This window comes from Phoca vitulina, unplaced genomic scaffold, assembly GCF_004348235.1.
Source record: "Phoca vitulina isolate PV1807 unplaced genomic scaffold, GSC_HSeal_1.0 scaffold70, whole genome shotgun sequence".
Lineage (NCBI taxonomy): Eukaryota > Metazoa > Chordata > Mammalia > Carnivora > Phocidae > Phoca > Phoca vitulina.
Window position 1 is genome coordinate 6080910 of NW_022589773.1, and position 16984 is coordinate 6097893.

Below are 16984 nucleotides of genomic sequence, written 5' to 3' on the forward strand. Positions count from 1 at the left end.
GCTGGTCCCACTGAGCAAGCCCCATCCTAGGCCACGGAATACTACACTCCCTCTCTCTAAAGGAGGTCCTGGGGGCTCTGCTTAGGTGCAAACACCGTGAGAGAGACATACACACACATCCACACACACTCACACACACAAACATATTTTTCCTGTTTACTTTAGATTCAGGCCTGACTCCAATGCTTTTGGCCTTCTTAACAAAATGAAAAACACCAGTGACAGCAGTTAATAGAGAAAGAGTGAAGGAAGAAAGAGTCGAGCGACAAAACGAAACTTCAGGGGTCTGGATTCAATTAATCCCCAGGATATGTAACAACTGCATGTCTTCAAGCCGTCTCTGGAATTACAGAGCACAGCTCATGGCCTCCGTGCACGCAGCATGCTTTTCTCCCTCCCGGGCGGAGGAAGTGATATCCGGGGGCCTGGCCCGATCCCCTTCGCTCCATGGTGTCCCTGGTCCCGAAGGCCCGGCCCAGCCGCCGGGCATCCCCCTGCTATCTCTCCCACAGGTTCCTCTGCCCACATCCTTGTCAAACCTGACAGCGTGCCGAGCCGCATGCAGCCATAAAGCACCAAGTTCACACTCCATAATAACTCTGAACAATGTACTTTGTAAATCTGTCACCTTTAACGCCAGCAAAAAAGGGGAGACAATAAACAGAGCTGCTGGGAAGATCATTAGCATGACGGTTTTCTGCCTGAGGGGGAAGCAAGTAAGCTACGAGGAGCAGAGGGAGTGGGATCTGGGAGGGCCGGTAGTAGTGTTGGCCTCATTTGAAATCTGAAGGGTCCAAACACACTCCCCAACATGCCTGAGGAATCAAAAGGGATATGCTGGAATCCGAGCATCACAGAGAAGATGCAAATGCAGTTGGAGAATATGATTACTGAATAGAAACAGCTCTCATTACCCAGGGGAGTGAGCAGAATGGCGAGTGCACTCAGGTTCCAAGGACTGGCATTTCTGTTTGCCTCACTCATGACAGAGCCGTCCGTCTGTCCTCCTTCTCCACCTGCTGGGCCAGGGTGACCCCAAGGAATCAAACGCAACCGATCCTCCCATCCTTCTAGAAACCTCTCTGATCTCCTAGCTCATCCATCCACCCTAAATTCTGCTCATTCAAATGACTGTTACCATTCTTCCAAGTTTGAATAGAATCAAGACCAACATGGTAATGAGTACTAGAATTCAAAAGAGAACAGTACAACACAGCATTTCTAATATCTGAAAGATACTGCCCACTGCCTCGAGGGTTCTTGGTTGGAACCACGGCCATGGAGGTAGGTGGTCCACATGTCCGCACCTGACAGAGGAGCAGACTGAGGCACTCAATCAGCTGATGGGATGAAGTGAATTAGAGCCAACTCAATATTCTACCAGCCCCTGATGCCCCAGGTCTCCAGAGAGCGCAGGCTGGGCCGGCAGGCTGTCAAGCAGTCTCTGTTCTATCATGCCCTGGGAGCTTCCAGGGTGTAGGGCAGGGAGAGTACCTGACTGATGTCGATGGGTTTATCACGGCTGCCGGTCTGCACCAGGAGTTTGTAGGCAAGGACCCCATCATCTGATCCATTTTTGTAATTGTTTGGCATGATTTTCCCAGTTTCCCAGTCACTGTCAAATGCATCCTGAAGTCCTAGAAAAGGCAAATGTATACAATGTATTATGATTCTTAACCACTATGATCCAGGCCCTAACGGGGTGGGCTGAGGACACTGAGCAGGACAAGGAAGTACCTGACATCAACCTCAAACACTCTGTGTGCTACTTGTTTTCTATTTCAAGTTCAAGTGACACTATTAGATTTTTCATGGATGAACTTCAGGTTGCTAATAATCACTGCTTCAAAAAGGCAGAAGAGGGGAATACTTGCTTCTGGGAAACAAATACACATGTTTTACCTTTACATAAGAAAAGAAACCCCTTCTTCTCCCCCATGGCTATTCCGAAAGAAAGGAAGAGAGAGAGCTTGGGAGAGCTGGCTGGCTGGGTGAGGAAGCCACACAGGCTCATTAGGCATTTCACGCTGCCGTCAGGTGCTAAAGCCGTGGATTCTCCGATACAACCAGAAATCCCACTCAGAGGGGGAAACACGCATTCGAACTCCCAGCTTCAAACAACCACTCAGCTGCTTCTCCAGCCCAGGGTGAGTGAACACGATTCTGTCAATTTGTTCCATCTGTTCGACTTGTGGAGCTAATACAAGCTGTGGGATCGGCTGCCAGGTTGTGTAAAGATCACAGCCAACACCTATTCACTCTCCACTGTTCCTCTTTGCCACCCTTCCTCAGAAGGGGGGTGTGGAGGGGGGCGCGGGGAGGGATCTCGTGAGCGCCTGTGTGCGCAGGGAAATGCCTCACGGGGTAAATTTGGATCAGATTGAGAACAGGAAGCCACAGGCCAATACAAGGGGGCTCTGTGAGAACAGATGACAAACCGCAAGCACAGGGAGGGGAAGGAAAGGGCTTTCTGGGTGTGGGGGATGGGCGAGCCCACCAGCCCACCACACACAGCTGCGCTTGGCCTCTGTAATCAAAACCATCATTACAGACCTGACGGTTTGGCTACAGCTGTAAAGAGATAAGCGTGCTGGAAGAGAAAACAGGGCCCTGGTGACCTGGCCTTAGGGGCTGAGTGATCCCCTGTGCACACACTCTCCCCCGACACCCCCACCTCCTTTCCACTGCCCTGCTTCCCCCCGCCCCCCATCCCCTCCCAAGTAGAACTCCCAAGCCCCAGCAGCTCAGGAAACCACATCTTTTGAACAAGCTGCGCTCGCAAGGGTTAGACATGGCCAGTAAGAAGGGAAAAGAGTTCATTTCATGACATGCCTTGAGTGACTTCAAAGACACCTCCCCCCTCCCAGTACTGGTTCCCTCAGTGCTCAAAATAATTAAGCTCTTGGGGTTTGAAGCAGGGGGAGAGCGGAGCACAGGCCCCTGTCCCCCGTCTCTCTCTCTCTAAACCTTCCTGTCCACATTGCTGTGGGCATTGTTTTTACACGAACAATGTGGGGATGAGGCCCGTAGGCCTGGTGCTGAAAGAAGGCCATGTTGGGGCGAGCGTGGAGGAGCGGTGGGCGGGAGGGACCACCAGCACGGCCGGCTCCCAGACTGTTTTTCAGAGCGGGGCATGCACACAACAAGCTGTACTGCACAGATGTTATTTTATTACCTAAAGCCTTTTTTTGTTTTTGAAAAAAAATAAGCAGGAGAGCAAAAACAAGCCCTCCTCCCCTCCCCACCCCCCAGAAGAGACCTGGTCTGTTTTCCTCACCTTAATAGAATTTTCATCACTTCATGGCCTGTATGGGACTTTAACCCTTTCCCTCTTGACCCGTCAATCCTAAGGAGCCACTCGTGCTCAGCGAGCGTGGGGCTGTCTCAGCATTTTACACTGATCACTAGTGTGCTTCTTACAACCACCTCAGGAGACAGCCCTGTTAGCATCATGGTTCCCACTTTACAGATGAGGAAACTGAGGCGTGGAAAGCAACTTGAGCAGGGCCACCCAGCAGGGCTCCAGGCTCGGCTCGAACCACGGCTGCTCTAAATGGCCTGGACACACAGAGGCGCTCAGGAAGTTCTCTGCTGAAGGCACGAATACGATCAGCAGAGTTACTGTGCGCACCAATGATGTCTAGGGGAGAACAGTGTTCCACAAACGTGAGTGTAGTTTTAAGATATTTATGCACTAAGAATCGGGGAACACCCTAGATTGGATTTGGGGATGGCAACCCTGTGGGCAACTCAGTTCAACTCGTCATCCACGCTGCCAGCCTCCCGCGCCATCAACTGTACTTGGAATACAGACACAAACGAGAAATAGTCATGGACCTTAGGAAAGAGCGAAGTCCTCATGATTAGATTATTTTATTTTCTGACGAATTACCAAAAAGCTCAGTAACAATGAAGTGGCCCAAGAGTACATGTACAACATAGGATTCTAGACACAAAATGAGGGACAAGGATTTGCCTCCACTGCCCCTTGGCCAACATTTTATACTCGAACACATGTGCACTGTAGAAAACATTGGTGACAGTATACCTATTTTACAGCAAAATGTAAACGTTCTAGCTAGAACTTTTCTCATTTTAAATTTTATACTAAATATTATTTTCTAGGGAAAAGTTCTGAGCTACTTATCCCAACTGTCAATTTCTCTTTGATATGGGCCCCTAAAAAGAAAACACTGATTTAAATTTTATCTGCATAATTCAGTGTGAAATACAAACGAACACCATTGGTTCATGATGCACAGTGTGGTTTTTACCTGCAACTTCGCCTTACTTGCATGTGTGTTTAAAGATGACATGTGATGTTACCACTATGTATTTTTATGAGTTAACCCCCCCAAACTTGTGGAATGTTGATAAAGACCAATAGCGCGATATGGTTTTTAGTGATAATTCCACTGAAAACCAATGAGGGGTCCCAACACTTAACAGCCTCCCAAAATGTTTTTAAACGATTCAAGGACAGCTGATACCTTGCAGGAAGTGTTCAAAGACCCACCCAATCAACCACCTGACAGGCCTGAAAACCATCTAGGCAGCCCAACGGTCCCATTACCTGGCCATTCTGTGTCCAGTGCTCTCTGCTGGACCTCATAAGAGTCACACGCAGAGTTGTAGAGCTGGTTGGGACCCCGACTTGGGAGCAAGAATGGATCTCACTTGGTCTAGGTGGGTGCTGTTCACTTAGCAATCAAAACAACATGATTCAATTGCACCTTTAAAAAAGTGCGATTGTCAAGCCCAACTGCTTTAGGTCTTTAAAGGGATGAAAGCATAGGGATAATTTACAATACGCTATAAAAAGGTTAGCCCTCACCACCGCCTGGAGACAGTACCCTCTGCCCTCTTCCCAAGCTCTGCCTAACAGGCCATATTGAGCATCCAAAGGAATGGCTGAAGACGCTGAAATCAATTCTACAATAACCCTCCTTGGCTCAGATACTGGCAGTGCTGCCAATCTCTCTGTCACTGTGGCAAGCGATTTGCATGTCTTTGGCCAATGGGGGAAAAATGAAAAGCAGGGAATCTCTCAACTGTCTGGTCCTGTTTTGACTCATTATCTGAAAAACACAACCTCCCAAACTACTGTAAAAAATAAGACTTGGAACAAATTCACGTTAGTCTCGTGAGCATGTTAAAAAAATAATATTAACGTCGTGCAGTTCTGTTTGCCTTCCTCAAAAGAAGAGGTCAAATCTGGTATACACATATGAACAAAATTCTAGCAACAAAAGTCAATGCCAGAAACTGTATTGAAGAATTTTCAGTCAAACTCAAGTTGTTTACCATTTCATGCAAACTCCCAGGGAAATTGGCTGCTTAATCTTTACATACAAGTGTATTGACTTAAGACCAAAAAAGGCACTCAAATCTGTGTTTAAACAAGCCTAATTAAGTGGGAAATTAAGACAATCATTTGGATAACTTAAGCCAAAAAATGTTGGGGGCCATAATTATTTGGGTATTTCAGTAAAAGCATTTTTTGCCTGAATTGTGTGGATAATTATCTTGATTCCCCACTTCACTTTGCATGTGTCAACATGGAATAAATGAACAGATGTTCTTGGAATCACTGAATACATTCATATTCAGTTGGTAGTTAGGAACAAATTTAAGCCATTTTTTTTTTCTCCAGTTGACTACTATTTCCTAGAAATGTTTCTAAGGACGAGGTAACAAATGCTAAGAAAGGCATTTTAAAGCAGAATTTGATTATTTATGAAATACTGTGAGATGTGATTAAGCATTGATAAGTTTATTTCATATGCCAAATCAAAAGATGGTCCAAATATGGAATTTTACATTATATTCTCAAATGATGCAAAATTTGCCGGTATAGTAAAGCCATAATTTGTCAATAAGTCAGTCTAGAAATTCCATCAACACTCTGATTTCACTTGATCATCAAACTAACCACCATCCAAAAAAAGAGCACTAGAAGCATCCAGCTCCCGATTTTATAACATATTTCCCATTTCCTAATGTGCACCCATAAATTCATACAGAAGTTCCCGAGTCCCCCATTTGAATTGTTTGCATCATTTTATAGGTAAAAGCCGGATTTGGGAGGCTGCCCCAGAAACAGTCCATAGAAGAATTTTAAGCATCACTTAGAAGTCAATGAAACATGTTAGTGTTACGTAATAATCTAACACTTTAATAAAGTGAACAAAGGGAACTTGTGGAAGCTGAACATACCAAAGACCGAATGGTGAAAGTTTACAAAGGGCGAATACCCACTAGCAGCACCTCACCTTGGAGCCAGTCTCTGAAGTAGTGCAGCCACATTTTGGGAAGCTGTTTATTTTCTTCCAACATGACATACTTCACATTGCTGAAACTCTTGTGAAGGTCGTAAAGTAAGTGCTGGATATTTGGGTAGTCTGCTTTCTGGGTGACTATATACATGTTGTAGAAAGAAAAGTATTTGAATTGTGCAGCAATAAAGTCATATTCTCTGGTTTCCCGAGGCACAATGTCTGTAAGGTCCAGCCCATCGCGCACTCGGGTGGTCCCATAAAGGCTGACCCCCAGCAAGCCCAGAAAAAGGAAGATCACCACGACCTGTAACACAGTAAGAGGCATAAGATCAGAGCCAGAGGACAGGACCAACTCTCCCCTGACAAAAGCAAGCTGTTTGGTTCAGACCTCACTTTTACCCCCAAAATGGCCCTAAATGAAGGATGTAGGGGTCATTCTCCAGAGGGAAAAACAAGTACTCATAGTAATCACATTTTAAAACAAGCTCATGGGGGCGCCTGGGTGGCTCAGTTGGTTAAGCGACTGCCTTCGGCTCAGGTCACGATCCTGGAGTCCCGGGATCGGGTCCCGCATCGGGCTCCCTGCTCAGCAGGGAGTCTGCTTCTCCCTCTGACCCTCCCCTCTCATGTGCTCTCTCTCTCTCTCTCAAATAAATAAATAAAATCTTTAAAAAAAAAAAACAAGCTCATGAAAAACAAAATGTTTAAAACATAAGGAGTTCATCTAAATTCACAGAAACATTTGCTACATAGAGATTCACTCCTGTAGAAGATGAGCTCATTAAAATGGCCCCACATGCTAAATGGACTGACTTTTTAGGAGGTCTGAAATAAGTCACACCCAAAGAAGCAACCTGATGAATTCCAAAGGAGACGGTTTTGTTATTTCTTGAAGACAGGAAGAATCTTCTGTTTCGGTAGATTACCTTGGCTTTTGGTTTCAAGAGGAAAGGAGCATAGTGTTTCTCAGCAAAAGATGAAAGTGTCCACTTGGTGCAGGGGGGCTCAAGGCAGTGGAGGCTGGAGTCGGAGAACTGGGAGAGCAGGTCCCTCGTGGAGCTGGTGCTCTCGGGGCTCTGGCAGCTGAGGGTATCCTGGGTCATGGTGACAGGCTGCACGGAGATCTCGGAGCGTGGCTCGGCAGTGGTGTAGTATACATGCGTGTGGGGGTCGTACTCTGTGCGGAGCTGCACTGTGGACTGCATGGTGATCTGGGTTTCATGGGTGAAGCTGTGGCTGCTGTAGGGGGGCGGGGGGCTGTAGCGGGTGTTATCATGAGTCTCTGTGTAGGCCTGAGGTTCAACCTGAATCACTCTGCTGACGCAGGGGCTAAGAGGGGAAAATATGTTGCAATGGTATACTGAAACAGGGAAACAGTGCTTTCATTTTTGCCAATGACCGACAGTATCCATTTTACATAGCTCTAATTTAGAAGAAAAATATCATACTGTTGAGCTCCACAAACATCACCTGACTTAACCACCTGGACACAAGACACTAGGTAAGTCAAAGGAGACCAAATGGATGGCCGATCCTGAATTTGGCTGGCAAAATCGAAGTTACATGCTGATGAACCCCTTTCAAAGCACAATTCCTAAAAAACACACAACCCCTCCCCCCAAAACCCCACAACACCCAAAGGGCTGTATTTTTTCTGGATGGTTGGTTTTCAAACCTTTGTTCTGCCTGAATCAAAAGAGATATGACACACTCCCAATAATCAGACAAAGCGATCCATAACAGAAATAGTGAGCATGTGCATCACAACCCCAGAGCTGTGAGTCTTTAGTCAGGGGAGGGGAGAGCCTGTGACTCAATATCCCCAACAAAGCATCCTCCATCCATTATCTCCTCTGCCTCCATCACACTGGTAACAAGCCCTGTTAGCTACATTTTCTTCCAAGTCTACAGGCTAAAGAGTTCTCTAAGCCTACCACTCTGTACCCAACAAATAAAGGCCATAGCAGCTCATGAAATTGTACCTTGTAAAACAGCAGAAAATATCCAATCTCCTGTCCTCACGTCGATACAAATCCATGCTGAGAATCGCAGGAAAAATTAGCAGAACCATAGCAAAATTGAATACCACTACTACGGCCGCCTGGAAGCAGGGGGAAAAGAAAAAAAAAAGTAGAGGTCACCAATATGTCTCCTCCCAGTCAGAGGACTGCTCTGAAAATAAAAGAGGTTTTAAACATCTTTCTTTCAATTCCCTATTGAAGTGTTTAAACTTGAAATAGATGTTGGAGTTTCTCATCATTTTGCTTCTCTTCCATCATTAAGAGACCATTTGACTAGAACAGGCCCCATCATTCTGATTCTTTTCATCTTTTAGAATTTCATGAACCCATGATGTACAAACACAGGAATGAAATGAGCGTCTTGCTAGCAACCTAACCAAACCAAATCTACAAAGGCAGAATACAGAATATACTTGAGATGTTTTAATTGAAAACAAACATTCCCCATTCAGAACATTTCTAAGAGTTTCACGCTACTCTGATTTTATACTCAGAATATTTAGACGTAAAGTGGATTGGGTATATCAAAATGTCACCTTTAAAACATGAAATAAAATTTCAAACACGTCCCCTGAGGTTTTTAATAGGCACATTCCAAATAGCCTCTGGAGTAGCCTGTGGTGTGTGCGAGCACAGTAACATAAAAGGTCAAGGAGAGTAAGGCAGAAAGAAATTCCTGTGTGTGATTATAGTATGCAGAATAAATAAGTACAGATTCAAAAGTCACTCCATAACCTAGAATAAACATGGGGCTAGATTCTGTAGTGCTTTGGCAAATCTCCTGCTGACCTAGTAAAAATTACACAATTGGGCTGTTAATAGGAGAAAGTCAACAGAGGACAGTTGAAAGGGCTCGCCCATTCATACAGGAATGGAAAGAAGCGGCACAATAAAAAAAAAAAAAAAAGGAACTGGAATGCTAAGTAACCAAGAAATCATCAGAAAATTTTTTGAAAATTAAAAGGTCTCAGGAAGTTTTTCAAAGAACTACTTAGTTCTAAGACGTCCGCCAACTGGGTAAACGTCTCAGGGTGAGAAAAGAAAACCTGCTTGTAACAGATACCTAACAGAATCAGAAGAGAACTTTGCAAAGAGCTTCTGATAAAAATTGTGCATTTATGCTCAAGGTGAAAGAGCAAGGCCAAGGTCTGGAAAGGTACCTTTCAATAATTAATTCCCTGTCAAGTCCACAAAACCAAAAAATAATCAAGAGTCTCCTTCTAAAAATTGCCTAACTCCTCTCTTCTCAGTCTGCTTTGAAATTCCTCATCATCTCAAAATACATGAAACCTGTGAACTTAACCGCTCTAATGAATGGTCTTTAAAGACCTAAAGACTAAAGGATTCATCTTAGAGACAAATACTTTAAAAAGAAAAGGGAGGACACAGAGCTGGGTACTGGAGACACAGAGAAAAATAAGACAAAATCCTGTTCTCAAGGACCACCACAGCCAGACCTACCAACAAACTACAATTCAGGCTAATAAATGTAGTAATAAAAGCTTGCATAGGGTTCCAGAGCAGCTCAGAGGGGAAGAGTACCCGGAGGGCGGAGGGTGGTCAAGGCAGGGTCTCAAGGAGGTGTAGAAGACAAAAACAGGCCTCTCATGGGGCCAGGGAGGAAGGATGTGCCATGTGGAGGAACTTGACAAGCTGTGTCTGAAAGGGAGACACAGAATTCTGTTGGGGGCAGAGAAAAGGGGGGAGTACTGGGAGACCAAGTAGTTAACACACGATTCTTCAATCCCCACAGCAACCAGGACAGCCATTATTACTGCTCTTGACACAAGTACCTAACAGACTCCGTAGTACAGAGGATGGTCACCTGCCGGCAGTCATGGAGTAAATCGAATTCAAACACAGGCTTGATGTCTGTGCCCTCAGCCTGACTGCGACCTGGGAGTTCTCGTCACCTGGTCACCTCCTGAGGGGATGGACATGGGCTGGGTTCGGCCTCCTGACCCATCTGACCACAGGGGTCCTGGCAAAGATGGGTCTGATTCTCAAGGAGATTTTTCCAGAAAATTCGATTCTGGAGGTGGAGTCCTTTCAGCTTTTCTTTCTATTACAGGCATGTTTAGAATTCGGGGGTGGGATGCCGACAGAACACTCCCGGGCATCTCACTCTGGACAAAAGTTCCTGAGGATGCAGAACCCAAGTGGCCCATGTGCTCTGGTAGGAATGGCACCGAGGCTTCCACAGGGGCTGGGGACAAATCTGATATCAGCTTTATCCCCCGGAGGCATCTGTGGAGGACACGAAGAACCCCCAAACTCTGAAGTGTAGCGTCCTGTCCACGCTCACTGTCCGGCGGCATACTGCGTACACAGGGAGAACATATTCTGACAAGAAAACGGTGCAACTTCAATGTCCCCTTCAAGTGCACCCAAACAGTAAAGACCAACAAGCTGCAAGGACTTCTCAGCAAGGGAGAAGGGTCACTGCGGGCGCAAAGGGGAGCTTAAGACATTGTAAGAAAATCTATTGATGGGGATGATTTGCACTGTCAATCAATTCTAATTACTGTACTAGAAGGAAACGTCCCCATCTTCTGTGTTGCCCCCCAACCCCACCCGCAGCAGAGCATCCGTGGGGGCCCTGCTGACACACTTGCAGAGCACAGAGACAAACTGACCCTGTCCAGAGGGCCCTCATCTAGACCCCCCTCACTGTGTGGAACAATACGGCGTTCTGTTCTGGGAGTTTCCATTGAAGAACACCATTCAGTTATGCAGGGCTTTGGTTCCTAAAGAATTAGACGGTGCCACTGCTTTCTGGTATAGAGGTGGCATTTGGTCAGATGGATGGAGACTGACAAGGAAGTCTAAGACGGTTTCTTTGGGGGAAAAAAATTCTATTTATTTTGATAAAGTTAGACAATTGGAAAAGTTCCACAAAGAAAAATCCTAAATTAATATGGATTTATTACTGTACAGAACCACTGTGGGTCTCTTTCTTTTGAGGCTTAATCTATAATATCCTGAAAACACAAACACAAATGGATACCCAGAGGCACAACTTAACACAGTTCACTAAAAGAAAGAGAAGCTACATCATGACCAACTTTGAATGTCAATATATTTAAAAGGAAATCAGTGTAAATTTCTGATGGCTACAGCAAAAATCATGGCACATTCTTTTTCTTTTCTTCTTACATTTTCTTCTTTTTTTCCTTTTATTTTTTTTTAAGTTTGTTTTTGACAGAGAATGAGCCAGTTATTATGGGGTCTTTCATAAATGAGGACTCCTGGAAGTCCTCAATTTTCTAAAGTGGTACCCCAGGGGCTTGGAATAGAAATGCAAAACTCACAGTACTCATTTCATCTCGGTAAGGTGCTTACCTTGGGAGAACTTTAGCGTACTGGATTTTCTAAAAGGCGTAAGGAAAACTCATGTAGCTTTTCAGACCACCACACCATAGGATATCATTAAAGGAGAGTATGCCTTGATGAACCATCAGTGTGTACTGAGAGAGGAGAGGAGAAAATGAGAGAGAGACACAAGAAGAAATGAAGGAGCGTGAGGCAGAGCAGAAATAAAGAGCAGCGAGAAAAAGGCAAGCGGAAAAGGAGAGAGGCGGGAGAGGGTCCCACTGTTAGAGGAGGGGGACAATTTCTCAACACCGGCATCTGCTGTATGTTTAAGCAGCGAGAACGGGAGACTGCAGGTGGGTGTGCAGATGCCCGTGCAAAAAGGCATTCTAGAATGGCAATTGTACCAATTCTTTAGCGGGCACTTTTCACTTATGTTCCACATCACTGAGCAGTTAAGCAGTTAGATATATTTTCATTTTCCTGTGCTTCGGTCGTTCAGATTTAACCTTAGTCACTAATTCACTTACTCCTTCTACTTTTAGATATTTATAATAAACCCTTTATTATTTTCATTTTTTTTAGTATTTTTCTTTTGGGGGGTGGCAGTCACAGTGATTGGTACAAAAATCTTTTCTCATGTTCTATCTTACACTAAATATTAAGTAAGTCTAGTGTCCCAAACACAGCTGGATCGTTAGTTCCTCAGGTCTTCATTAGCCATTGGTGAAATGAAATTAATTCAAATATGAAGACTACAAAAGAGCGAAGCGTGTTGACAAAAGCATAAAGAGAAACCTAATTTATGATTTGTCAGTTGCTCTTCCTGGTCACAATCACCTTTTGGTGATTAATCAGAGTAAAGCAGTAGGAAGAAGCTGGATGTAATAACAGCTTAAAAAGTGACACCAAGGGGCACCTGGGTGGCTCAGTTGGAGAAGCGACCCCAGCTCTTGATTTTGGCTCAGGTGATGATGTCAGGGTTGTGAAATCAGGCTCTGCGCTGGGTGTGGAACCTACTTGAGATTCTCTCTCTCCCTCCCCCTCTGCCCCCTGCCCCTCTCCCTCTCAAAAAAAAAAGTGACACCAAAAGTAGTTTCCCTTAAAAACCTGGCCATCTCATAAACTACACATCATACTGTAAGAGAAAAAGGGGGGAAAGCCACCGCGTCTCTCTTGGAAAATAGCTGAAGCTTTAAAATGTGAATTTAGGGGCGCCTGGTTGGCTTAGTCATTGAGCGTCTGCCTTCGGCTCAGGTCATGGTTCCAGGGTCCTGGGATCGAGCCCTGCATCGGGCTCCCTGCTCTGTGGGGAGCCTGCTTCTCCCTCTGCCTCTCTCTCTCTCTGCCTCTCTCTCTCTCTGATGAATAAATAAATCTTTAAAAAAAATTTTAAAAAAATGTGAATTTAATTCACAAAACTTCAAGAACGTCTTTGTAATACCAAAACCTGAAACCATCTGGGGCTTAGGAAGACCACATCCCAGACTGGTCAGTTAGCTGTCTTCATCCGCTGTACTGACAGATTCCAGGATTCCTTAGAGTTTCAAGCAGCGGCAGAGCCATGCCAGCACTCCCGGCCGAGCACAGAACGGACCAGAGCTGTGTCCCCAGCCTCGGGAGCTCTCCATTCTTACCGTTCGTATAAGCTGGCTCTCTGCGCAAAAGAAATATCCTGGTGGCCTCTAGGTGTGGAAGGGCCTGGTTTGGGAAGAGAGAGCAGAACAATGCAGGAGCCAAACTGCTCTGCAGAAGGAGGGCAGAGGAATTTTGAGTTTTCTTGTGCAGCCTGAGAGGGGAGTAGGAGACCAAAAGAAGAGAGAAGAGATGGAGGAGACTGTGGAGAGACTAAGGAAAGACGTGACAAGCGAGCACCCACCAACAAACCCCCTGCAGGCAGAGAATGGCCGGACGTTCGCATGGTGGAAGCTAATGCGGCAGACCCTCGAACAACATGGGTTTGAACTGCACGGGTCCACTTAGAGGCTGTTTCCAATAAATATGGTGCAGCACTCGAAATGTATTTTCTCTTCCTTATGATTTTCTTAATAACATTTCCCCCCCAGCTCACTTTGTTCTAAGAATACAGATTTAACGTATAAACGATGCGTTGTTTATGTTATCAGTAAGGCTTCTGGTCAACAGTCGCTATTAGTAGTTAAGTTTTTGGGGAGCCCAAAGTTATATGAAGATCTGACTGTGTGGGAGGGGTGTCAGCAGCCCCAAACCCCATGTTGTTCAAGGGCCAACCGTACTCAGTTTTAGGTTACCGCCTAGCTGGTCTCTACTGCAGCCTCTACCTCTGCGTTGTACAACTGCCATGTGTTGGGGCTGCTTTAGGGAAAGAGAGAGGATGGCGTGCTGGGGCTGAGGTGGCCAGCAGGAAGGGGAGGGAGCCCAGAAACCCAGTGGGATGCAGAAGCAGGCACAGCTAAGAGCTGGCGGCTGCACTGTGGATGAGACCACAGGACTTCCCGCTATCTGGAGCGGGGGCTTCTCAGCATCCCCTGCAGTGGCCCTCGTGTGGTTTTAGTCTCACTATAAAGGGAAGGGCCACTCCTTAAGGCAGCAGGTCTTGGGGATACCCAGGCCCCAGGCATCTGGGCTCTAGGACTGAAAGGAGGGGAGGAGCCCTGGCATGTGTTTTAGAGGGAGTGTTGGGGTTGTTGCTTTAAGAAGCTTCCACCCAGAATGGCCCCAGAAGCGGACAAGCTACTTGTCTTCACATTAGCGGAGAAGGGAGATGGGATGCTCGGCCTCCGTGTGGTGCTCGCCACGGATGTCACCAGTGCAGACTCACCTGGAGGGAGAAGGCCCGCAGGGCGGGAATGGGGATCAGTGCGGCCATGAAGAAGGCGGTGACATTGCTGATGGAGGTGAGGGCCACACTGGCTCCCGTGCGCTTGAGGCACTCTCCAGTCCTGTCCTGAGGACGAGAAACCACGGTGCTGAGAGCCGCACAGCGCAGGGGCCCCCAGATCACAGATCGTGCCAACAGTCCAAATTCGCGACAAAGTGGGACAACAGGTAGTTTATCGTGCTGACGTCAGGGCATAAGGAAGGGCTCTCTCCACCCACCCTCCCCGACACTGGCATCGAAAACGTTTTCAGGACTATCTACACGGTCCTGCGTTGTACCTGGCTACCACATCTAAAGCACAAAGCTGCAAGACAATGATTTAAGTCAATTTTTAAGATTTAAAAGGTGTGTGTTGGGGGGGCAGGGGGGATGGGGACAAAGTGACCACAAAACCCCACAAAAAACCCAGAAAAGCAAATACGGGCTTTGGAATAATCGTTCTGCGGTTCTTCTGATTTCTTTTACTTATTTAGAGCCAGTAACATGTCACTGACTTGGGACTGAAATATTTACTAGGCCAGATTAAAGAAAATTAAAGGACAAATACTCAAGAACAGAGGGGATTTTGGCTGGCCCCAAAGCTTTCTTCTTTTGTTTTTCTATTACCTCAAAAGGGATTCTTTTATTCTGTCCTGTTTCACTAAATGCATGTGCCAAAAGGAAAACATCATCCACACCAACGCCAAGAGCAAGAAACGGCAAAACCTGCAGGGAACACAAAGGGCAGCGCATTAAACACACGAAGTCCAATTCAGATAATTCTAGAGCCACTGAGAACACTGCCCCCAGCAGCCACCCCAAGGACAGCTCACATCAGCTTACGGTGAAGAACCTAGTTCCGAGGGTTAAGATTCCCCGGATCTAGCCGTTTTAGCTCACAGGAGGTCTTATCCACTTCTACTTTTAAGCTCCGCTATTTTATTGTAAAGCTAATAAATGGGAAGGAAGCTAACTCATCAAAAGCAGTGGTTCTCAGAGCATGATCCCTGGACAGCATGGTTGAGAACTGGTAAATAGAAACTCTGGGGGCGGGGCCCGGCAGTCGGAGGTGTGGCCAGCCCTCCAGGCGACTCTATGGCACACTCAAGTCTGAGAACCGGGGCATGGCTCTAAAGAACGGTCTTCACTGCACTGGTAAGTGAAACATCTCTACGATCAACAAGCCCGTGCAGACCTTCCACCCCCCGCCAAGTGCTCCTCTCTGAGACAGCACCCCCCTCTGAAGTGTGGCATCCTGGTGGTAAAGGCCGGAAGACCCTGTCGGTGACATGGACACACAGGAGGCCGCTGGGCCAAGCCCGCGGAGGGGTGTTTGTCAACAAACAGTGGATAGGTGGCTCCCTTAGTACCTGAGTTGTTGCAGCGTTAAAGGAAATCCCGATCAATGAGCACAGGCCCAATCCTGCAGCCACGGACAGTGCAACCAACAGGACGCCAGCCAGCCCCACGGCACCCTGGGACTTGGAGCAGTCCCAGCGCAGCATGGTTAAACAGGCATAGGCAAGCTGCGAGCAGAACAACGGGGTGGGGGGCAGGGGAAGGAGTGAGGAGGGGGAACCGGGGCAGGGGGGAGACACAAAAGCCAAACATTAGAATGTGTAAGGATTCTAATGTTTTCCCCCACCCATCACCCCAAATCAAAAGGTAGAACTAATTGAATCCAACAACAACAATAATTTACATTACAGACATCACACGGAATGATACGAGTCAAAGATGGGCAAACTGCAAATGGGAGAAAATGCTTTACACGACCACTTTTGAAATCGTTATGAAGCCGAGCTCTCTCTGTCTTGGATGCACGTGTGTGTTAAGAGCAGTTAAAAAGCAGGAGCGGTCATGGAAAGATAAAAACTAAAACCAAACCCACTCGGCCCCCCCCCCCCCCCAAGGAGAACTGAATTGACTGTTACCATCAGTAGGTAGCCACTGGCCACTCGGATGACACTGACATCAGAGAAGGACTTTAGGATGTCGTCCAGGGTCGTCGTGGTAAAGGAAAGCACCTTCTGAGTGGAGTTCGGAGCGACACTTTGATGAACCACCTGTGGTCACAACATAAAGTCCCAAATGGAATGAGAGCTTCAATGAGCTTCAATAGCACAGACCTCGGGGGACACGTCCCCTCCACTCAACCCTCACTTTTTTCTGATGCATTAAAAAGAGCTCTACATGATTTGGGTTTGAACTTGGACTGAGGTGACATGACCCTGGGCCCGGGACAATGAAGGCCACTGCTCATCAGGTGAGAATGGGGTGCCATGGTGAGCTGGCCTCATCTCTATGTACCCTCACCTGAGACTACCTTCTCCTCTCCATGGCTCTACAACAGATCTGCGGTCCCATCGGCTCCCCCCGCCCGCCCCAATCCAAAACGACTCAGTCTTGTGGCCACTCCTCCCCACTTCGTTTGCTGGCCACTTTTAAAAGGTCACATGCAGCTCAGTAGAGGTCACTGCTTGGGAAAGGCCAGCTCCTGCCACATGGCCTAACCAAGGGGATTGCAGCTGTGA

General features: G+C 46.7%; 1 protein-coding gene across 7 annotated transcripts in view; it reads right to left on the reverse strand.

Annotated features, from left to right (window-relative positions):
- Positions 1-16984, reverse strand: part of PTCH1 (patched 1) — a 59093-nt gene that overhangs the window by 14782 nt on the left and 27327 nt on the right. For all 7 annotated transcript variants that reach the window (XM_032392885.1, XM_032392893.1, XM_032392890.1 and 4 more), the window contains 8 exons: positions 16385-16516; positions 15821-15976; positions 15078-15176; positions 14412-14537; positions 8261-8379; positions 7205-7607; positions 6273-6582; positions 1495-1637 (listed from right to left, as the gene is read on the reverse strand). In XM_032392885.1, the coding sequence (XP_032248776.1) occupies positions 1495-1637; positions 6273-6582; positions 7205-7607; positions 8261-8379; positions 14412-14537; positions 15078-15176; positions 15821-15976; positions 16385-16516 (1488 nt within the window). The remainder of the gene's footprint in view (positions 1-1494; positions 1638-6272; positions 6583-7204; positions 7608-8260; positions 8380-14411; positions 14538-15077; positions 15177-15820; positions 15977-16384; positions 16517-16984) is intronic.